The sequence below is a fragment of the Trachurus trachurus genome (genome assembly GCF_905171665.1).
Source record: "Trachurus trachurus genome assembly, chromosome: 12".
NCBI lineage: Eukaryota > Metazoa > Chordata > Actinopteri > Carangiformes > Carangidae > Trachurus > Trachurus trachurus.
This window is the reverse complement of record NC_139908.1, coordinates 29,207,765-29,232,264: the sequence shown is the minus strand read 5'-3', so window position 1 is coordinate 29,232,264 and position 24,500 is coordinate 29,207,765. Positions and strand designations below refer to the sequence as shown.

Here is a 24,500-nt window from a genome sequence, read left to right as displayed (position 1 = left end):
CCCAGGAGTCCTTGCTGTGCCAGTTGTCCCTGGCGACGGGTCGGAAGCTGACTCTGTCTGACATCGTAGGGAAGGGGACGTACGGCGTGTCCCGGGCCGTCACCACGCAGCACCTCCTGTCCGTCATTTCCCTGGCCAACACTCTGATGGGCATGACCAACGCCACCTTTGTTGGGGAGCACATGAAGAAAGCACCAGCCAGGTGACCAACACACACATACACACACACACATACAACTAACTGTATGCTTTGCTTTGCTGTTCTGTGTGTGTGTGTGTGTGTGTGTGTGTGTGTGTGTGTGTGTGTGTGTGTGTGTGTGTGTGTGTGTGTGTGTGGATGGAAACAAACAGCTAATCCAGATTTAAGGGTTTTCACTACAATCCCAGTTTTCCTTGAGCAGCGTCTAGTGGTTCATCACATGAACTATAGTTGAAAGTTGTGTGGACAGCCATCACCTCCACTAGACCACCAGCATACCAGACCAAAGCAAACACTTAGTCCAGACACCGTTCAGCCACCCCCCAACCCCAGAGAAGCAATCACACAACAAGTGTATTCGTGCACAAAGCGCAATAATTCAGAATGAATGAATGAATTTATTTCAAATGAACGTGTCTAAAACACCAAATCATGATATGCACAACATCAAATCATCAAATCATGATATGCACAAGTTAGAAAAAGGAGTGTAAGGAAGTATGCATCCCTTTCTACTCATAATGGTTTATATATCTATCTATCTACTACATAAATATCCATATCAATATACATATACTACATACTGTAATTGTCCATATCAATATATATATACTGTATATACTGCATGAATATCCATATCAGTAACCATATATTAATATGTTTCTAATCATAGAACCATTCAATGATCCTGCACTAGCATCACAGTGATATACTCCAAAGCAGTTAAAGATCTGATCTCAACAGGCCTGAAAATTACAACCAGGGGCCTCATTTATCATTGTGGATACACCTTTTTTTACACCCTTTTTCCCCCGTTTTGTGCGTACGCACTTTTCTCCGCCAAATTTGTGATCTATCAAGCCAAAACCTGACGGGGAAAAGTGCGGACATTTACACCCATTTTGACCCTGGCGTACCGTGATTTACACCTGTTTTGAGGAACAGGAGGAATTGGCGACACCGTTGCTGAGTCAGAGAACTGCAGTGTGAGAGGGAGAGAGGAGCGGAGTACATTTAGAAGAGCACAGTAGGATCTTTTTGAAGTAATTGTGGTAGTGGTGCACCGTTGATGCTGGCAATCCAACCCGCTCTATAATAACACTAGGCTCTATGTTAATTGATAAACAGAGAGGATTGTGGATTTTGCTTTTTTGCTTTTACACACTCGAGTGTGACGTCTGACAAGGATCAAACCCGGCAAGTTTAAAAACACATCGGCAGCAGCGCACACTAATCTGTAGCTACTGAGACTGTTATTATTCTGTCACCTGAGTTAACGAGGTGCACGTGTGTTTGGAGCTGACGAGAGTGAGACAACGCAGCCCTGAGGAGGAACTGTGAAGGACTCGGCTGTAATGGAAAATGACCTAAACCGAGTCCAGTAGAGCTGTAACTGTGTAGTGGGAAGGCGTGCAAAGTAATGGTAACTATCCTGGAAATCCTGCTTTACATTGTTTTAAAGCAGAAGTAAGCGGAATGTTTGTGTTAATATAAGTCTTAAATAGTTGTATCTTCCGACAGCAATCACTTCTATAGAGTGTTTGGTCTGAAACACGGGTCTGTCAGTCACTCTGCTCTGCTGTAAGCCGAGGAGAAAACATCTTGTATACTTCCTTGTATCCTATAACCTTTATCCAATGAGGAGAGAGAACGGCATGAAGGGGGGATTGCGGAGAGTTGTGCATACACACAGTTTGATAGATCTGAAAAAGGTGTAAATATTTTAGGTGTACGCCATTTTCGTCTTTTCGCCGTACGCAAAAATTTAGTAGCAGTTTTACACCCTTTTTGATAAATGAGGCCCCAGACTGGGGCTGACCCACGGGTTTTGAACCCTGGTCCTGAGGCAGCGCGGCTCACCAGCATTCAGTCTTAGCCCCAACCCAACCTGAGTCCGGACACAAAAAAGAAAAAAAAATCTACTTTACCAACCATAGTGACAAGGAATCTGAAATGGAATACTTATTATTAATTAATTAATTAATTATCGAACGGGACATTCAGGCAAGGCAAGGCAGTTTTATTTGTATAGCCCTTTTTTTTTTTTTTTTACAAACAGTTTGTCTCAAAAGGCTTTACACAGCATCATAACAACCCTCACATCCACTGAGGAAAAACTCCCTAGAAAAAACAGGAGAAAGCTCAGGGTGAGAGACAGAGGAGGGATCCCTCACCCAGGACGGACAGACGTGACAGAGATGTTGTTACAGACAAGAAAACAGTTTACAGTACCAAATATGAGAAACATAGAAATGTTAACAAGAGCTGATGGAGGCAGCTTCTGGTGGGGGGAAAGGCAGGGAGAGCAGGGCAGCTTAATGTGAGTAGTGGATGGCAGACCGGTCTAACAGCAGGGGGAAGGGGGGCATGAGAACTGTGTAGAAGCCATTCCTTTTCATTTACAGTCCTCTTCTGTAATCATCAGCAAAATGAACAGCACCGAAAAAAGGAAGCCTAAGGCCTGAGTCTTTTCTATATATTTTCATCCCAAAGCAGCACGTTGGCTTGCAGTGCTGACCATTTACCAAACACATTAAAAATGGGTAATAGCAAGTACACTAATGTTGCTATGCGTGATGTGGCCATCAGTTATGACACATGTAACGTTATGAACTGTAAAGTTATTGACATTTTGGGGGGAAGAAGAAAACGACCCTTGAGAGTGAAAGTGGAGGCGTCAGCAGCTCTGGGTGTATTCCCCTCAGCAGACCTGGAGCAGCCTGACAGCAGGACGCTGAAGCTCAGCCTCACACTCGTCCACTGGGACCAGACACAGGCTGTTTCAGACAAAAACATGCTTTCTTCAGTTGGGGACAGTCACGTTTCCATCTCACAAGAGGAGGTGGTGGGTCTTCTGCTCAAGATGCCACTACTCCACCGTATCTTTACAAAACAATAGTTATTTCCTGCTATAATATTGTTTGAATTCTGAATTGCAGAACAGTTAAACTGCAGCGTGGCGGTTGAATATCTGGATCAGGACGTCTGAGAAAACTCTGCATTCATCTTTAGACTGGACTTCATCAGTCCATGACAAATGTGATCCAGATGTTACTGGAGGTTTCATTCAGAGCATGGGTCCAAGCAGAAAAACACATCCCCGATCCGTCATCAGTGATTCCTGCTGAAAAACAAAATAATAAACCAAACAAGCTGCGACAGAGGCTGAATTCAAAGCACAGAAACATAGACTCTGTTCATACACATACACAATAAGTCCAGCTACTATCCAGTCCTGTGTGTGTGTGTGTGTGTGAAGCTGATTGTTTAGTCTGTCTGAGCTCTCATTGTGCTGTGAAAGATTTAACACAGAGGTCATGGTCCTGCTGCTGTAACACCAACACAACATTTCATCATTTCGTCAACCCTGCACAGAACAACCCTGCAGGGAGGGAGGAGGGGGGAGGTGTGTGTGTGTGTGTGTGTGTGTGTGTGTGTGTGTGTGTGTGTGTGTGTGTGTGTGTGTGTGTGTGTGTGTGTGTGTGTGTGTGTGTGTGTGTGTGTGTGTGTGTGTGTGTGTGTGTGTGTGTGTGTGTGTGTGTGTGTGTGTGTGTGTGTGTGTGTGTGTGTGTGTGTGTGGGAGTTGGGGGGTGGGGGAGTACATAGGAGAGAAAGCCTCAGGTTTTTACTTCACCTGTGTGTAATTTAGTTTTCTTTTCATGGGTTATAACAAATCCTTGAAGGCAGGTCGAAGGCAGGTCTCAAGTCAGTTTAAACAAGTCCAAGTCAAGTGTGAACACCTTGACTGTCCAACTCAAGTCTCTGAGGACAAGTAGCAGGTCTAGATGCCAGGGCAGGTGAGACGAGTCCAGGTGAAGTCATGTGTCTTTGTGTGTGGCTTTTAATCTCAAATAAAAGCCCAGTCTTAAATACTAAAATACTAATATACTGTAAATTCAATCACATTGGAGCATTGGAGAGCGTTCTTGATTGTAGGTCCAATTAAAGGGACAACGAGGAGTTTCTCCATCGGCAGAACGAAAAATTCCGCGACAATAAAAAAGTCTCATATTAATGTGGATGAATCCAGGTTACCACTTGTTAATGGGCCCATTTTAGATAAATCTATGGTTTTGTCTCTATGGTTATTTTGTTATTATTAGTGGTGGTGGAAATGCTGGGCGAGCCGACCAGCGTTTCTTTACTTTCGGTTTAGTGGCGAGTCATGAGAATAACGCCGCCGAATCTCCGTTTATGGTGGGAACTACGACGGTATGTGATCGTCTTCCAACCTCTGACTTTAATTCTTGATGAATGAAAACATGAGTCTGTCTTGCGCCGGTCAAAGAATTTCACGGTGCGGAGGCTCATAAATGTTGTGTGGAAACACTTAACTCTTCTAAAACTCCTCGTTGTCCCTCAACCCTCGATGCTGAAAAGATCTTACGTCTCTCCGCTGTCTTTGGCTGAATGCTCAAACATGTGCGGTCTCATCATCTTCATCATCTTCATCGTCTTTCTCCATTTCATCCCGACCCACAGCAGGTTGGCTGTGGGGGGTGGAGTTCCTGTCAGTCCCGTCCACACGGCTCCATGTCCACTCAACACCACTGTCTACATGACAAGTCCCTCCACTTTCTTGTTTTTACTGAAACATTACAGAGCTATGTCAGGATGTCTGGAAGTCAACTGAGCAGGGTTCAGTATGGAAACGTATGGAATTGGATTTTATACATTTCCAGGTCTGTAAAAGTATGGAAAATGGAAACTATTGTATGGAAATATATTTATGTTAATACTTATCTGGGTTTGGTCTTATCTGAAGTTATTTGGGTTAATTATTTTGTATGCGCTATTGTACCTAGCTACAGTCTCCTGGAAATGATTTGGTAACAGAATGGCATAATTCAGAATAATGAAAACAAACAATTAAAGGTGTTCAGAAATGGGCGTTTGTCCTGTTTGTCACGCCTCCTTCCACGAGTTGCCGCACGAGTTTACCCGAGTAAGGAAAAGAAATTTGACGGGATATACACTGTTTGGGGCGAGACCGAGCGGTGTGTGTGTGTGTGTGTGTGTCTCAGATGTTTGATTGACGGATGACGGATCCAATATCAGTGGCTGATGAATCGTGAGCAGGCTGATCATTTGTGTCCCTGTATTATCCAATGTGAAGCAAAAAAACTACCACACTTTCATCCCGGATTTACTCAAAAATAGAATTTTGCACAAAGTTTGGACTACATCGTCTGATAGATGAGTTATTACACTAATGTTAAGACCCAAGGTGGAATCAAATTCTATTTTCTTTTCTGAATACCTTTAAACTGACAGTAGACCTGCTGGTGGAGTCTCTCACCTCATGTTGCTGGGTCACCGGTTTACACCAGTTAGAAATGTCCATTAAAGTCTTGCAACTTAATTACTGAACCTAAAGAGCAGCGCAGAAGAAGAGAGGAGAAGTTCTCCAGCTGTTTATTACTTTCTTCAAACAAAGAACTCCTGCATGGTGGTGTGTGTAGATGTACAGCTACAGATGCTGAAGACTCCTTTATTCAACTCAAACACGGACCTGGCTCCACCTCAGCGCCCCAAACCAGCAACTCTTATATATTTGAAGGTGTTTGGGTTTTTGGCTTTTTCATGTTGTTCCCTCTCTTACATTTATGACGGTGGAAAAGCTTCCTCCATGTGCACCGGAGTTGGAAAAGAAGCCCTCCTGAAGTTAGAGCGTGTTAGTATTTCATCACAGCAACCGCAACAACACTTTCTCCACAAGGAGAAGAGCTGGAGGCTTTTGGCTAGAACAAATACCAGCACATTTTCTGGCCTCTGATATGATTTCCTCACCTTGTTCTCTAAACATCGTCGCTCGTTGTGTAAAACACGTCTCTCTTTTGTATTTTCAGGAAGATTGAACCATTTTCTTGGTGTTTTCATTTCACGATCTGCCTCAGTTTGGAACAAGTCTGACTGTGAAATGCATTGTTTCAATGAAAATAGGTTTGGTTTTATTATTCTTCCATATGCACAGTGTGTGTCTGCAGTGCAGGTCAGGAGTGTTAGATTAGAGACGGGACAGGAGGACAACCATAATCTACACACATCCATATGGACTGATTGTCACTTTCCAATAAGTACACACACACACACACACACACACACACACCGCCTGTCACGACTCCACAGCTCCAGTGTGATTCAATTTGTCTTGTAAATAGAAAATAAAACTCTGTCCAATCACAGCTGAGGCACGTTTAAGTGCAGATGTTCCGGGTGAGATTTTTTTCTTTTGGTTTGAATCAAATCACTTTTTTTTTTTTTTTTTACTAAAATTGATGGATTTAGATTTTATTTAGATAATACTCCAAAGCCCCATGTTCCAGCCAGAGTACACATTACGCATGCATACACAAAAAGCAGCGGTCAGATAGCATCATGAGCTGCATCGACGAGGCATGCTGTGAATTTATTTAACCCCATGAAGGCTGATATCAAATGTAATTCCCATTAACTCCTGGTGTGACCTTTCTGAGTGAAAACCGATGTAGCTAAGAGCATGGCAGGAAAAACTCCAGCTGAAGAAGAAACTTTTTTTTATACTTGATACTTTATTGCAAAGCTTCTTACCTTCAAAAACATTTCAGTCATTTCATTCTCTTTGCGATATTGTACTTTGCATTTTTTCCCCATAGGTACAGTATATATTCACAAAGTAAATAATAAACCATAACAGGGTTTCCGCGGGGTTGTAAAAGGTATTAAAAGGTAGTAAATGAAATTAGCAAAAATTAAGGCCATTAAAAAGTATTAAAAAGTAATAAATGTAATCTGACGAGGTATTAAATTTTCGAAGCATTATCCAACTATGAGTTTGTTCCCATTTGTGTTAAGTGCAGGCCTAAAAATCCTGTGAATTTATTTAGCCTATATTTTATAAATTATATGTGCAAGTAGGACCAGAGCGATATCAATGATGGGACGTCGGTCAGTGTGCGTTCGTGGTAAAACTATTTGCGCTTCAGTCTAAAACCGTGCCGCCTGGGTGATTTTGGCTGCTGCCTTGGTTAAAACGTGTGTGCATGGGGGACGGTTCAGATGTATTGTCATTACTTTTAATATAGATGCGCAACATGCGCGATCACAATGTGTAAGTGTTGGGTCAGACCAAGATTCTCCCTCGGTGTCTCTCCTACTGTTTCCCACGGAGCTCTGCCCCGTTTGAAAGGTGAAGGAAGCCCATGTGAAAAGACGTCAGGTCAGTAAAATGTTGAACAGGCTGATAATCACGTGAAAGTGAAGCAACCTCATTCATAGTTCGCTCTGATTATACAATATCCAATGTAGACGCGCGACATGCACGCTCACAACCGAAAGCAGCACCGTAGCTGCGCGCATTCGATGCGACGGCGACGCGCTTGTTTTTTCGTGCACGAGTATCAGCTGTGCGCTGCAGACGTGCACGGTTCCGTATGTTGCTGTGTCAGGCAGGTGTATCCCACAGAGCTCTGCCCAATTTAAATAAACACAAAGGTTTCCAAAGTGCTGTACAGACAAACGTAATCACAGAAGGGTTAAAATGAAGTAAAGGTGAGCTGTCAAGATGTATGCAGTAATTAATTATTTCACTGTACCTATCACTCCTATTATTTCCAATTCACAGGTACATTAGAATATCATGGTTAAGTTTATCAAGGCATATGTCAGTATTTCAATTCAAAAAGTGAAACTAACACAAATAATGAAACATTTCATGTCTTTATTTATTCTATTTATTTTAATTGTACTAATTATGACTAACGTTAAATGAAGACTTATAATTCAGTATCCCCAAAAATCTAAATATTACAAAGGACCAATACAAAAAAAAGCATTTTTAATAGGCTACAGAAATGTTGGCTTTACTTCTGGAAATTGTCTTTGCCATGATATTATAATGTATTGAGATGCACCTGTATATAATTTGTGAATGCTGAGTGTCACCGCCCTAAGCACCCCCCCCCCCCCCCCAACAGGTAACATGTACTTGATTTGAATTGTGAGCATTTACCTACTACACTTAGTCACTCAGAAAGTCAAGTAAGAAAATGACAGTAATCTGTTACTTTTTAATTAGTTACCCCCAACACTGAAGTTCGAAAAGTTGCACTACAGTTGCAGCTCGAAGTCGTGTTGGTATTAAAAAATATTGTGACGGTATTAAAAGGTATTAAATTCAACTTAAGAATTTCTGTATAAACCCTGAAAGAAAACCGACAAACATATACACAAGGCAAACTGAGGTATTTCCCAAATGAGGATCTCAAAGAAAGGAAATTAACCCAAAACATTTTTTAAAGAAGAAAGAAGACACTTCAACTTAGACTTAACTTTTTCCAAGTGGATTTCCCTCACAAGTGTTGAGTGCTTGCTCCTGTGGGCCCTTATGGGGCCACCTTAAGGTGCTCATAAGCTCCCTTCATGTGAAAAGATACTTCTGCTCTAGTATGGAGAAGAACTCAGGAACATGAGCAAAGCATTCAGTTTCATAAGTGGACAACTGTGACCAGTCTGAGGCTCAGGCAAAAGCATCATTACACAGATGTACGGGTGTAGAAATGAATTCCACAGGTGCCTCTCAAAAGTTCATTTATTTCAGTGGTTCAATTCAAATAATGAAACTCATATAATATAGAGATTCATTCCACACAGACTGAAATATTTCATGTCTTCTTTATTTCTTTTAATTGTCATGATTATAGCTTATAATTAATGAAAACACAAAATTCAACAAATCAGAAAATCAGAACCAAAGCCATCAGAGAATGTCATGTGTGTCTGTAAGTCCCTCACAATCATGAAAAAGAAACGTGTCCCAACGGTTAAAAAATAAATGAAGACATAACATCAGTAAATAGCAACGATGATAAATGAGGCACAGACGAAGTAATCATCATCATCATCATCATCATCATCATCATCATCAAACCATCAAGAGTAAATGACAAAAATCTAAATGACAGAAATGATAATATGATTTGACCTTTCTAACATTCTTGAAACCAGATAATATTTGGATTTATTAATAACAGATTCACATTTCTTTATGACATATAAAGATACAAAATAAAATGAATAAAACGTCTAATGTGGATTCATGTAAGTACAACGGCCTCTCTGTTCTTCCATACTTTCTGATGGAGGAATCTTCCTTCTGTTTAAATCAATCAGGAAGGAGTACACACTGATGGAAACAAAACTTTGGAAACGTTTGTCCACATTAGCTTCAACTGAACCTTGGAATTTATTCTGCATTAGAATCAGGACTGAGAAAACCCCCAGAAATACAACTCGATGGATCAGATCAGATCAGATCAGATCTGATCAGATCAGATCTGCTGTTGTTAAATGTTGTAGTGTTTGTCACTCAAATGTGTTTGTGTTTCCTAAATTTTGTTTACCACAAAGAATAGTGTGTGTGGTAAGGGTTGTCACTGTTTCTTTGTGTGTGTGTGTTACAGTGAAAAGCAGTAAGAGCAGGTGTGTGTGTGTGGGGGGGGGGGAGGAGGGTGTATGCAGGTGCACATGTTCTTGTGCTCCATTTTCTGAATGGATCTCACTGCCTCTGTGTTAGATAAAAGGAGTGTGTGTGTGTGTGTGTGTGTGTGGGGGGGGGGGGGGGGTGATTGGGGTTGAACTGATTCAGTCTGAAATAATAGCTGGAGTTGTGGCCAGTGAGGACAAATCTTTGATTATGTTATTGATTTATTTGCCAGGCAATGAAGATGTCATTTAACAGAGTTTAAAAAGAAAAAACGCATGTTGTGACGTACAAAGAGTTCACAGCTGTTGCTCATTTTAGCTCTCATCCCTAGTTGAGCTTTTACATATCATTTAAATGTAAACATTGAAAAGCAAAGGCAGAACAGTTGATGATATCCTACTTACCTAGAATACAGTCAAACACTACAGACCTATAGGTCTATCAACGTACAGCTGCATCTCTATAAACTAGAATCTGATGCAGGTCGGTCTTCCTACTGAACCAGACTAACCACGGAAATAAATGAACTTCTATGATATTCTCATAGAGATGCACCTGTATATTCATTTCTAAACCTGTAAATCCATCTGTGCAACAACAGAGTCATGTCATACACATACTATAGTTAAACAAAAACTATGCAGCACTGTACAGAGAGAAAACATGGAGGAAGTGTTGAGTTTGCTGCTTCTTAATAAGATCTGATCGGATGTCTGTAAAGTGGACTCTCTGTCCTGTATGTGAGGACACTCTTCTTTGCTCTGTTTGGATTCATCATGGTGTTGTGACATCCATGTTGTCAACCTGACACATCCATGATGTTGTGTTGTGTTGCTGCTTCATAGGGACAGTCATTATGACCTCCACTGTACCATTTACAGTGTTGAAGTGCTATCTGTAGAGCTCCCTGGCAGTGACTTGTTGCCTAGCAACTGTTATTGATCACTCCATTGATTGTTGTATTGGAAGTATTAGTGTGTCTCTGAAAGTTAGACGCCTCCAGTCTGTTCAGACAGGATTGTGTCCTCCACCTGAAATCCAATAGGCTGGAGCCTGAAAAGACACTCGCCATGCACACACACACACACACACACACACACACACACACACACACACACACACACACACACACACTGAGATTCAAGTAGTTGGTTTCCAGAAACTGAAATAAAAACATGTTGTTTTGTCTGGTTGTATGTATGACTGTGTGACTGAGTTTCTTTGTGTTTTGTTTTGTGTGTGTGTGTGTGTGTGTGTGTGTGTGTGTGTGTGTGTGTGTGTGTGTGTGTGTGTGTGTGTGTGTTGGTCCTCCTGGATCCTCCTTCCTTTAATATTTGATGCCTCCTCTTTGTGATCCTCCTCCAGGCCTCCCAGACCAGGAGGAACCCCAGAGTCTCCACGCAGGATGCCAGCCGCCCCCCCTCAGCCCTCCTGCCCCGCGCTACAGGCCCAGATCAAACAAGGTAACTACAAAAGAGAGGGGCGCTCACTTCACACCTCCCCAGGGCCCTGTGGGGAGGGAGGGGGGGAGGGGCGGGGGTTTGGATAATGCAGCCCATCGGCAATAAAACCCACAGAGAGTTATAGAAGAGAGAGAGAGAGAAAAAAATATATACTGTATATATATATATATATATATATATATATATATATATATATATATATATATGTGTGTATGTGTCACAAGAGGAAGCTGCTGCTGTTTCCTCGGTCAGCAGGTCTGTAAAGGGCTGTTCTCAAGTTTTTCCAGTCAGAGTGTTGCTGAGGGAACTTTAGCAGAGATTGACACCAGGACTGCTGCTTCATGTCTGCTCTCAATATTATTCTAACTCTTGAAAGACTGACCGAGCTCTGAATTTGTTCATTTAGGAACTCATTGATTTTCCTTTTTCAGACCTGAGAACACGTGGTTTAACCCCAGTCTGTGGTGATTAGAGCCTGTAGCTTTGTATTTGTATTGGAAATAACAATATAAATGTTGTTAAGAGCAGAAATAGAGCTGTGTGAAGACAGAAGAGGGTAAACCATTCTTTGAATGGGTATTTGTAAGGGTTTTTAGAAGGTATCCTGACAGTGGGACATCGGATCAGAAAGCAGTGGTGCACAACTTAAAGTTGTGAAGCAAAGGGGACATATTATAGAAATATCACGTTTTGAAGGCTCTTTAACATATATTTGGGTGTTTGTCTTCTGGCCCCCAAAATATGAGAATTGACAAGAAAATCAGTAATTTTCAGGCTCTCTAGGTTTTACTCCATGTGGTTTTATGAGCTGTTCCCTCAGGTGTCTGGCAATGATGTCACTAGTTTTTGAATTTGCATAACCCCACCCCTACCTGGTACCAGTAGAAGGGGGCGGGTGGTGTGGGCTGTTTAGAGAGGATGAGAAGAGCTGTGATGTTTGATCCTTGGGGTATTTTGACCGAAGCATGTCACAGACATGTCTTTAAGACACCTGGGGACTGTTTTAATATGTGGAAAAGAGGCAGAATATGTCTCCTTTAATGTAATCTTCAGCACCATGAACTACAACAGCAAATGAATATTTTGATCAAGAGCGATCTGTCATTATTAGTAAACATGTAATACAAAATCAGTGCACTGAGCCTCACAATGAACTTTTATGGCTACATTACTGCAGTGTAATAAATAAATACATAGAAAAGGAGGACTTATTAGAGTTCTGTCTAGTGAAGCATCAAGGGAGCTATGTACTAAAGAAATGTAGGGAATTGCAGAAAAAACAGTGAAGACTTGAATAAAGATACGAAATAAGAATAAAGAGACTTAGATTGGAAAAGAAATAGAGAGAGGTCATTTCACTCAGTGGAGGTGAAAAAAGCAGTTTGTTTATTGCAGTTAGAAACTGTAGGGAACATCTTTAACCAGCCGTCACCATCTGCCTACCACACACACACACACACACACACACACACACACACACACACACACACACACACACACACACGCACACACGCTCTACCTACCACATGTAAGACAAGCTCAATACCAGCAAACACACACACCAAGAAAAATCAAGTCCGTATAGATGCGCACACACACGCACACACACACACACACACACACACACACACACACACACACACACACACACACACACACACACACACACACACACACACACACACACACACACACACACACACACACACACACACACACACACACACATACATGTGCCATGGGTGGCACCCTCGGGTGTTAGGTGGAGGCGGGGCCCCAGTGCTATTGTCACGCCTTAATGGAGGCCAAGCGTGACAAGCGCGTGGACTTATTCATGCCACACGCCTATTGAGCAGCGCTGAGGAGGAACCCTGGGCCGTGACCTCTGTCCAGCAGAGTGCTGTTAACCCCGCTCACCCCACCGCCTCCTTTCACATGGAAATACAGGAGGAGGCCCCTCTGATGTAGTGCAGTGTTCAGAGGGACAGCAGCATTTAAAACACCTAGAAATAAAAGAGTTATTATTTCAGGACATGATTGTTTTCAACAGGCAACACCAGCTATTCACCAGCATGTGTTTCTGCAAAACTACACAAGTTAATTTATAAGAGATTAAATGAAACGATGAAATTGTATATTAACTATATACTTATATATAACTATATTATATTAAAAACATGCCCCAAATAAACAAATAAATAAATAAAACTACAATTCTGAGAATGAAATCAAATAAAATCTGATGTTCACAGAGATGTCCAACCTTTGCCTTCCACATGAGGTGAAACTATATGTCAATCAGTGGACAGGTCAGATGACTAAGAGCCAAAAATAACTCATTCTAACTTCTAATTTACGGTATAATTTTGGGACCCAATCAATGTTACAATACCACACAAGTTTGATGGACACCTCTCATTGTCTTGATATTCTGTTGAGCAGGTGACTGAAACACAGTAACAACTTTGCCTTCCTTGCCATGAAGTGGTTCAATACACAGAATCACTGTTTTAAAGAAGAATATTCACAAAAACACAAATAAAAATCTGTCATCATGAGCTGGAACATGTTATTGGCTCTAATGAAATGTAAAAAAAAAAATTGCAGAACAGGTCTGAAGACAGACAAGTTGTGTTGACGTGGAAGGAAGAAGTGGGGGTGTTTGTCAAAAACACCTTTTTTATTCCACCAACTTCACATAATGATGTTGACTATGATTCTATCTTTAAGTCATCACATTCATGTCAATATGAATTAAAACACTTCAGATGTGATTACACACTCCAAAAACAGCAGTGATAAAAGACAAATGCTACTGACCACACTATGACTCTACTGCTGTTGTTGCTGGTTAGCATCATTCACTCATTCTGAATTAGTGTGAACATGATTTGAATGTTAAGGAAGATAGTGTATTCTGGAGATATACATTTTACTTAAAGGACCAATGTCAGAGGTTTTATCCAACGTAGAGGTTGTTGATTTCTGCTCTTTTAGCCTGGCTCCGCCTGCATACATGCTTACACTCAATATTCATACCCCTTCAGCACAGAACGATGATGTTGAGGTTATGTGCTAAGTTTGAAGTTGTAGTTTAGTAACAGTGGCAGAGATGGCCATTTGAAAAGCCAATTGTTCCATTTTGGCAGCGCTGCCTACACCCAAGAATTAAAGCCGGAGCATGAGCGTCGTTTATTCTACCTCTGCCAGTAGATCTTCATAGGTCCTACACACTGGTCCTTTAAATAAGACACCATTCAAGTTTGGAAATGTCACTTAAAAAAAAAAAAAGATTGGACAGATTTCACATCATTTGAATATTTGTTAAAGTTTTTTAGCTGATTTTTTCCCTAGGTTAATAGCATTGAGTTTGATCCTGGACCTGGCACTACACCTCCCTGGGTCCAAGGCAGCAGCTATATTAGTTTAACAAGACTAAAAACAATAGAAAGGAAATGATGTGTGCACCTTTAATACATCTCTGTGGTTTTGGGTGGGATTTCTAAATTTGAATCTTAGATTATACTATGATTAAGCTTTTTATATTAAAGGGATAGTTCACCCAAAATTCAAATTTCACTCATTATCTACTCACCCTCATGTCAACTAAGAGCTGTGAGAATTTTCCGAGAGTCTTCCGTTCCTTCTCTGAGTTACGGGGGGGTCCGCGCAGCAGTATTTGTCCATATAATGGTTGTGAATGGACACCACGTTTCTTCGTCCAAAAAGACACACCAAAAAACATCCAAATACCTCCATACTGCTCGTCTGTAATGTCCCTCTTGTATTGAAGCCCCGACATGAGAAATTGTTCCGCCGGTCAGTGCAAATCACGTGAGATTTGCACTTACACAGGCAGAGCAGTGAACTGAGACACTGGGAGCTTCCGCTACAAACAAGCTTAAAATATAGACTTATTTAATTTTTTTCGGAACAATTTCTCATGTCGGGGCTTCAATACAAGAGGGACATTACAGACGAGCAGTATGGAGGTATTTGGATGTTTTTTGGTGTGTCTTTTTGGACGAAGAAACGTGGTGTCCATTCACAACCATTATATGGACAAATACTGCTGCGCGGACCCCCCCGTAACTCAGAGAAGGAACGGAGGACTCTGAAAATTCTCACAGCTCTTAGTTGACATGAGGGTGAGTAGATAATGAGTGAAATTTGAATTTTGGGTGAACTATCCCTTTAACTAATAAAAGCAGAGGATGTAATGACTTGTTGAACTGCTGCACCTACACTAACATGACCACATTTTACATACATTCATTTGTGGACACTTACCAACAACAACCACAGCCTCCTGTAAAGCTCCTAGCCCACTAGCTGATGTATAATATGATGATGAATATATACCTAACCTCCTCATACAGCAGATATTCATTTCAAACTTTTAGTTTCTCTGCACCAATAGAAGACAGTAACCCTACGTCACGTAAAAGGCCACGCCCCCTCACCGGTGAAAACAAAGGAGAAGTCCTCAGTGTGTTCCATAGGCGCTAATACAAAAAACACAATGCCAAAGAGTTGTTGTGTGGTATATTGTTCGTTGAACAACTTAAAAGAACCCAACATCAGATTTCCCTACTCCCCTTAAGAGAGTGGGACAGGAAAAGAAGAGATTTATGGCTTCAGGCCGTATGAAGAATGGACAAAAATGGCAAGCTGTGGGACCGGCTAGTCCATATGTGCTTGTGTGGTAAACCATTTCAGGGGGGGCGACCGACATTCCGAAGGTCCGCTAACGTTATTCCGAAATTTTCTGAAGGTCCGTTCTAAAATTGTACATAATGTGTGGGCTAATATACAAGGGAAAAAAAAAATTCAAAAAAAAATTCAAATGTTACGAGTTTCAATCCCTGACCACCCGCACCCGAGGTAACTGTTCTAACCACTGCACTATGGCAGCAGTCCATCGACATGTTTCACTCAGTGTTATATACCTCACCTCTCGCCGCTGGGTGGGCTCATTCTCCGGTAGGATTTATGAACATACATTCCCTAAATCTTTATTTTTTTTCGGTAAAACGAGGTGATATAGCTGTCTGCCTGACAAACGTTAGCTATTGCAGGAGGTTTCCAGGCCAAATCAAGACGGACTACGGCCGCCAGTCAAAGCCAGGAGTTTGTTTTCACCACAATGGGGGCGTGGCCTCACTTGCTACTCTCATCTATGGTAGAAAACTCACCTCTTCTCTGTTTCTCTCCTCTTCTTCCTGCTCCCGTCTCTCTCTCCATCTTCACACTGTCATTCACTGCATGGCTTCAGCCTGCTGCCTGTTGACACAAACACCACTCTCTCTCTCTCTTGAGTGCTCCATTCACTCTCCTCTGTATATGTGCACACATTTCCTACACTTTCCCTCTTTCTTTACTCTTTCTTTCTCTTTTTCTTTCTGCCTTTCTGTACCACCAACTGATCTAATGTTGCTGTGACTGTTTTCTCTGTTGTCTCTGTTCTACATGTTTTCTCTGTGTGTTACTTGAACAGTTGTTTGACAGCATTCTTAAACGGTACCTGTTGCATTCAGCTTCTCTACTGGTTCTGTGTGAGCAGCAAAGGTTGTGTACTCTCTATTGTATTTAGAGACACATCTCCTTACAACAGGAAATGTTACATTTGTTAGAAAATTGTATGAATATGAGAAGTGTGATGTCATTTGATCTCCAGAGTAAAAGGTTTCAGGCTTCTGACCCCAACATAAAGAAACACCAAAAGCTTCTGCTCATTTGAAGCAGCTCTTTAGAAGAACAACAGCAGTTGTGGTTCATTGATAAATTGTAAATTCCTGTTCTTTAAATGTATCCCAACGAACACATGCTGATGAGATCCTGGCCTCGCAGGCTGAAACCTTTTTGTGGACTTTGGTTTGTCTGGTCCTCATCTCCAAACTAACAACTACTTCTTCATCTCTTTACCAAGCAGCTGCTGGGGAACTAAGTGACATCTCTGTTTCCCTGCTGACATTCATGTGCCTTTTGTGAACCCCTCTCTTATAACTTCATCTGTGGCGTTTCTGTGCATAGGAAATCTGTGTTTAAATTGGGGTTGTTTTCTTTCTTTATTCTTTGCTGTTTTCTTAGTTTTTCTTTACTTTTCTTCTTTGCTGTTACATTAAGGGGTCTGATCTGATTTAGATGAATGTCCTAATGATGTTTACCTTGAAGACTGAACCAGTTTGTAGATGATGTATTTAAAAGTTTGGATGTGTATCAGGTTATGAGCTGTCCAAATCAAGGGATGGGTTCACATCCGAGACTCTGAGTCTGAATCCATGGTACCGGTTCAATAATCTGACTCAACAGCAGAAAGTCTTGGCATATTTTATATATCAAGTTTTAAACTGCATGTATCTGTTAACAACACTCTACTCTTACATTTGGTTTAAGGTTAATTAAAGTTAATCAGGTAAGCTAACTGCCAAGATGATAGCACTAACAGTAGTATCAGACAAGCAGACAGAAAGCCGGTCCTGTTGCCAGGTGTCTGACAGAGACAGGATCATGTTGATACTAGATGATTCCCATCATGGACCTGTGTGGAGGTCAGAGTGCTGGATGTGTGTGTAGCATGTTTGACTCTCATATGGCAAGAGTGGAGAGAGCCTGTTGACCAGCCGTTACTTAGTGTATTTTTCCATCATGACCACTCTCGTTATTTCCCCTGACTTCAACTTTGCTGAATATGTACAGCCAGGACAAGGCAAGGCGATATTATTTGTATAGCCCGTTTTTATAAACAGTTTGTCTCAAAGGGCTTTACATGGCATCGTAACAACATCCTCTGCCCTTAGACCCTCACATCCACTGAGGAAAAACTCCATGGAAAACCCTTTTAACAGGGAAAACCAGGAGAAACCTCAGGGTGAGCAGGGATTGAAAGAATTTAAAAAACACGAACTCCTTAAGTGTCAGAGTAAGAGTAATGCAGGGTTGGTCAGGATCATCAGTTGTTGTCTTTGTCTGAGTCAAGAACTGTATGTCTCTGGGTAAAGGATAAAAAGCTACAGTTTAAATGTTTCAGAACAGGCCTTAGTTTTCGTGTAAAAACAACATATTGTTTTGAGGGAGGGTTTCTTTTTCTTTGTTTTCTCCTCTGTATGTTTTTGTTCCTTGTTCCTTGTTGTAGGCCTACTTCCATGTTCTTCATCCCTGCTGCCTGACCGCTTGTCTCTTTTCTATGTTTGGAACTGTTTATATTCAAATCTTCCTAACCTTTTCTTTCCTTCTTGACTATTTCTCTCCTTCTCTTCCTTTACAAGCTGCTGTAGCTGCCACAGCCAACACCAGCACTGCTACCACTGCTGGGGCTCCGGGGGTCCCTGTGGGCCTTTCCCACAGGCCCCCTGGTTCCCCCAGCCCCGGCCCTGCTTCTCATAACATCCACTCAGTCAACGAAGGTACAGACTGAACTGACGGGTACCACTTAGGGAATGTCTGGTAGCCATACTCTCCTTTCAGTCACTTATCTTAGTCTTTGGAGAACTTCTGCTTCCTAGATAGTCTTTCCTACCGCTCTCCCTCTTGCCTCTCCATTTGTTTCTTCCTTCCTTCCTGTATATTTTATTTTTTGATTTTCTATTCTATTCCTATTTCTGTTTTTCTTTGTTCTATAGACTTCTTTCTCCCTTTATTTCATCACTATTCTTCACCTCCACTCTCTTCATTCCATCAGTTATTCATCTTCCCACATTTTTTTTCTCATGTTCCTCTCCTCGGCTCTCGTCACCTCATCTCTCCTCTCTTGCATCAGTCTTGTTTTTCTCTGCAGCCAATGTTAGGTTTTCATCTCAGGCGTCTAGCTCCAGTTTTCTGCAGTGTCTTTGTCCTTGTTTTGGTCCACAGCACTGTCTATCCGTTTATCTGTCTGTCTGTCCAAGCTGAGTTCAGTCCACTTTCAAACTGAATCCAAATTGAAATGCTGCACAGCAATAGGGGAACTGTCTGACAATATTTGCAAGACATTGCATTCATTCATCCATTTTTTTTAAATGAATAAAAATTCAGGAAAATTGGAAACAATGCAAACCATAACTCTAGAATAAGGAAAAAAATAATTTGGTTTTAGGTTTAATTTTCCATTTATTATATCACCCCAGAAACATAAATAATAAAACTTGCAGTGAGTTTCCTACTGCAGCTAAATTTGGAGAGACAAACAGTGGTGTCATCTGCAAACAAGCTGACTAATGTTTGGAACTGATGCAGTTGAGAGTGCATTGACCACAGTTATTATGTGCTGGTCTGTTGTCTTCTTTCAGTCCTGTATTGTACAGTCCCGCCCTGTTTTTTCTGTCTGTCTCTCTGTCTACCTTGTCTGTCTGAAAGTCCATTTGTCCTTATGTTTCAGTGTCTCTATGCTCACTGTTTGCATGCTTGCTATTTCCACCTGATGGAGTGGGGAGTGTATCTCTAAGAACATTATTCCAACAGATCAAATCCAAAAACTAAACCTGACAATTGGCGATACCTCCGTTTTCACCTTAAATTTTCTTGTTTCTGGCATCTCACTCGGAGACTAATGCTGTTTTTTCTTTTTAAACAGCAATTATGAATGTGTTTTTTAACAGGATGTTGACTTGAACCATGGAGGCCCTCAGCCCCACTTACCCATGTGCTCTCAAATTATTTCAACTAATCCACGATTGGGGTTTGTATATAGGGAGATGTGTGCCTTTCAAAGTTGATAATAGAGCGAACACAAATTATTTGTATTTAGTTTCATTGCAGAAAACAGCAAGCATGCACACAAGCTCATTCTTTCCCAGTATTTATAGGAATATTTTAGCTTTAATTTTCTTTGGGTTAAATGGCAAAGTTTATATGCCCTGTTTCCAAAACACTGCAGAACACTGCCCTGCAGAAACCAAATATAGTCAATTCAAACATCTAGTGTACAACATCTTGTACAAGAGGCTTCCAACCCCAGTAAGCCTCACATGTTTCAATTTAAAGGTTGAATAAATAACAAGATATATAATTAGTAGTGGCAATAACAGCTGTTAATAGCAACTGTGCTTTGTTTTTAAAGGGATAGTTCAACATTTCAGCAAATTGGCCCATTGCCATAATCTCTATAGTCATAGCAGTAGGTTCCTTACCTTTATTTGTCGGTGCAAGCTATTTTTAGAACAGTGGAGCAGAGCCGTGAGCTGCTCAGAGCTACGCTACGGAGGCTAATGTGATTTCTTTGTTTCCCTCATCAACTCAATCCAACAACTCCAAAACGCTCTGGTGGACAAGTTGTGACCTGCACATTCACCACACTATGGGATAACAATGGAACGTTACGAGACAGAGTTGCCAAAATGTTGAACTATTCCTTTAAGCAGCAGCAATAGAAGTAGCAGTAGTAGCTGAGCTATAGAAGCAGTGCACACTAAAAGTGGTAGTAGAAGCAAGAGTTGCTGTAGTTATAGACACAAACATATACACAACGGTCGGTCAATGTTGAACACAGTCTTGACAATAACCACAAGTACCATCGGAACTAACATTAGGTCTTCAGGTTGCATCTCATCCTACTGTGTAACCCAGGGAGTCCAGCTCTAGGACTCTATGGTGTGGTGAGGAGAGTGAAATAAAGTAGTGAAGTAGAGTCTGCCGGAATCTGACCAAATGTAGCTTACAGTAAGAGAAATGACAGCAGAGGACTTCCTGTCCACAGGTGGGCCAACTGGACTTCAGTTCTTCCTCAACAAGAAGTTGCTTCACTGTTCCAGATAGAAATGAAGAAGAAAAACAACAACCTTTCATTCATTTTTATTAAAGGAACTAATTCAATTGAATGATTCAAATTCTGAGAGGTTTCTGCAAGACAGTGATGCAAAGTTTGCAAATAGAGGTTGATTGATTGTTCTTGTCCACTGACATGATTGGTTATTATGTTAATAAGACAGTTGCTAACATGTAACCGGCTTCTTTATTTTGAGATCTACGGTATGACAATGAATCTGTCAACCTCTTCATTCAGTATTCCTGAATGTGGTATGTTTGTTATACGCTTAACAGTTTGAGTTCTCTCTGTGTATGCCAATGGCAGAGGTAAGTTCACATGGGGCCTTTGGCAAAGAAATTTGTTTGCAATTTCTTTCCTGCTTAAAAGCCAATCAGTGTCCATCACCACACGAATACATTCCACATACATGCATCTCTCCTGGAAGCCATATATTGAACCAATATATGTGAAACAAGGTGCTTGGTTTATGTTGAGTATCAGCAAATGAACATGTCAGTCCATTTTTTGTCACAGAAGTGTAAAAGCTGGTGTATATTTCCCTGGTGTTTGGTCTAAATTACAAATATATACCATTCTTTTGGGCTCAGACTGATCTGAGCCCTTTGAAAGCGATACCAAGACATTTTGAATGTTAGTGTTTTTTATCTGTTACTCAGGGTAATAGAACTGAGAACAAGTGATTCACTTGTTGAACCTGTGTTATTTGTTCTGAAAGCCCACCAGGTTTTCATCTGTAGAATCCTCCACACAGTGCAGGGTCGCTGAAAATACTCTATGTATGTAAGCAAACATTTGAATTCATCATGCCAAGGTATCGTTAACGCCAGTCCACCTGACAGTGCTGTATCTCTGTTGTTTACCTGTTGAACACCATCAGACATACTCAGGCTCTGGTTGGCAGAAATAACAACTTTGCTCTAACCAAGACTGGAAGTGCTAGTGTCGGTGATACTCCCATCCTGTGTCTAAGTGTTGTTAGCGTGATTCTTCTATAAGGACTGTATAGATAGAATAAGTCAGTGTGTTTAGGATGTGAGAAGCTCGATGCTGTCATATGGAAACACAGGGCAACTGATTTAAAAAATGTAACCAACAGTGATCAGTGATGGTTCCTGATCATCTTCCATGCGGTGTCATCACCAGGTGTAAGCTGCTGTGAAGTCAGCTTGTGTTACTGGGTTCATCACTTTGGACTAGGGATGTCACCATTACTTGTTTTCACAATTAATCGTGGTATTAAACGTCACAATTAATTAATCGTAAAGTTTCCTAAATACCGTTACTTTCCCAAAAAGATGATGTTGGAACCATATTGGCAGATGTGCACAAGAATAAAGGTAAATCCACAGATACTGGTCCATTTAACTAACGTAACATTGAATTGGTAGGAATTTAAATGTTAGTGTGTCATTTTTAATTAAAAAAAAAACGATTAAAATAAACGCAAACATTTGGTATAGATGACAATTTATGACCTGAATATTTCAGACACTTCCCCTGGGGATTAAGATTTGGTCATATTTTAATAGATACTTGAAATATTTTGTGTAAACAGTGAGTAATGTAATTATATTTTGACTATATTTGATTTTACACATTCATAGTGTTGTAATCGTACCAAGAAAATGTATAATCGTGACATCCCTACTTTGGACCAATGACAAGATATTTGACTCCTGACTAGATTTCCAGGAACAGAAAGTGGCTCTTGACTTTCTGTAGACAAAAAGTAGCCAGAAAAAAAAAAAAGGTTGCTGAAGCTCCATTATCTTTATTAGAGGGTGTTTTTATGTGACAGCACTGAGGTTGGTGTATCAGCACGTGAGAAGCTTTTTACATTTAGATTAATCCACCAACCCACCCTGTAATCGTTTCTGACTATGTATGTGTGTGTGTTGTTGTGTGTGGTGTGTGTGTGCGCGTGCGTGTTTGTTGTGTGTGTGCACGCGTGTGTTGATGCAGGTTGGAGTCAGCTGGCAGCCATGCACTGTGTGATGCTTCCTGACCTCCTCGGCCTGGACAAGTTCAGACCTCCTCTGCTGGAGATGTTGGCCAGGAGGTGGCAGGACCGCTGCCTGGAGGTAACACACACACACACACACACACACACACACACACACACACACACACACACACACACACACACACACACACACACACACTCCCCTCCGTGACAGCCCCAACATCAGTTTATTTGAATGAGCTGCAGCTAATATGAAGGATGAAATGCTCTGCTGAGTGCATTACTGTTTTCATGATGAGGCAGATTTTTCATATCAGTGATATCTGCTGAATGAACATTCACACTCTATATGATTTGCTTTGCAAACAATCAGGCCTTGTCCACACCAGCCTGGGTATTTTTGAAACCAAAGTTTAGTTAAAGCCTCAGTACAGTATGTAGTATTGGGGCTAAACCGTGACATCCAGCGCTCAGATTGTAGATTGCAGCGCTCACTCGCTCACCCCTCCCATCGGCAAAGTGGCGGTGGCCACCGAGGACAAACACGTTCGCAAACTAACCGCTAACTTCTTGGACCAATTACTTTCGGGTTTTAACCTTTTTTTTTTTTAACACACGTGCAGACTTCCACTCTTGCCTTTAGTCATATTTCACAGCAAAAAGTTACACAGGAGGACTGACAGTATGTGCCAGTTAGGCAGTGTGGTCCCATGAAGGAAGACCAGAGGACAAACATACTGGGACATAGATACGGTATGATCAGCTGTAACAACGGCGCTGCTATAAAAAGAAGAAGCCGGTCCAGCTGTCAGAGGAGCCGATTACACACTATTTTGTGTGCTGTTTGTGTCTTTTTAAATGGACCTAATGGACCGCGAGAGCTGTAACTGTGTAGTGGAAAAGGGCCGTTGGTCTTTTTGGCAACGAACTCCTCACTGGTCTTAGCAAAATGCCGACATGCTTGTTTCCAGTGTGTGGGGAGAGCAGTGGGAGAGCGTGATGGGAGGAAGGAGGCAGCAGTCATTACCATAACCATAGCGCAGCCCAGATTCATGAACAGGGGCTTACCGTAACTACCCTAGTTAGAGTAAAAAAATCGATTTTTACAATTCCAAATAATCGCGATTACAATTTTAAATCGATTAATCGAACAGTCCTACTGTAAATATGTATTTATGAAAGCAATACTTAATTTTTGCTAATAAAAAGCCAAATAATATACATACATGTCCCTTTAAATAAAATTCCGCATCCACACGAGTAGCGTCATAAAAATACTCCGTACACACGCAACCGTAAAATCCGCTACCAAGTGAAGCAAGAGGTGCATAGAGGAGCTGAGCACGTGCACATGCAGACTTTTTTTTCAATGTGATTCACATAATGCTAAATGAAGATTTCACGTCAACATGATGTGATCTATTCCGATCTGGTGTCGATACAAATGACTCTGGTCGTTTTTCTTGCTGGTGAGTTGGGCCATGTGGAGTCTGGGCATCAACACCCGCAGGTGGGGTTTTCATTTTCAACTCTAAAAACAGATGAATCAAAACATAACGGGCTGATCAAAGATGGAGCTCTACTTGTCATTGTTTTGATACTTTTATTCAAATATTTGCAAGTGAAGAAACGTCACTACACATTTACATGAAGACGGAGCATGAGTT

General features: G+C 41.2%; 1 protein-coding gene across 2 annotated transcripts in view; it reads left to right on the top strand.

Moving 5' to 3' along the window:
• Positions 1-24,500, top strand: part of wdr7 (WD repeat domain 7) — a 146,725-nt gene that overhangs the window by 43,769 nt on the left and 78,456 nt on the right. For both annotated transcript variants that reach the window (XM_083983743.1, XM_083983742.1), the window contains 3 exons: positions 6-202; positions 11,028-11,125; positions 22,833-22,951. In XM_083983743.1, coding sequence (XP_083839869.1) covers positions 6-202; positions 11,028-11,125; positions 22,833-22,951 — 414 coding nt within the window. The remainder of the gene's footprint in view (positions 1-5; positions 203-11,027; positions 11,126-22,832; positions 22,952-24,500) is intronic.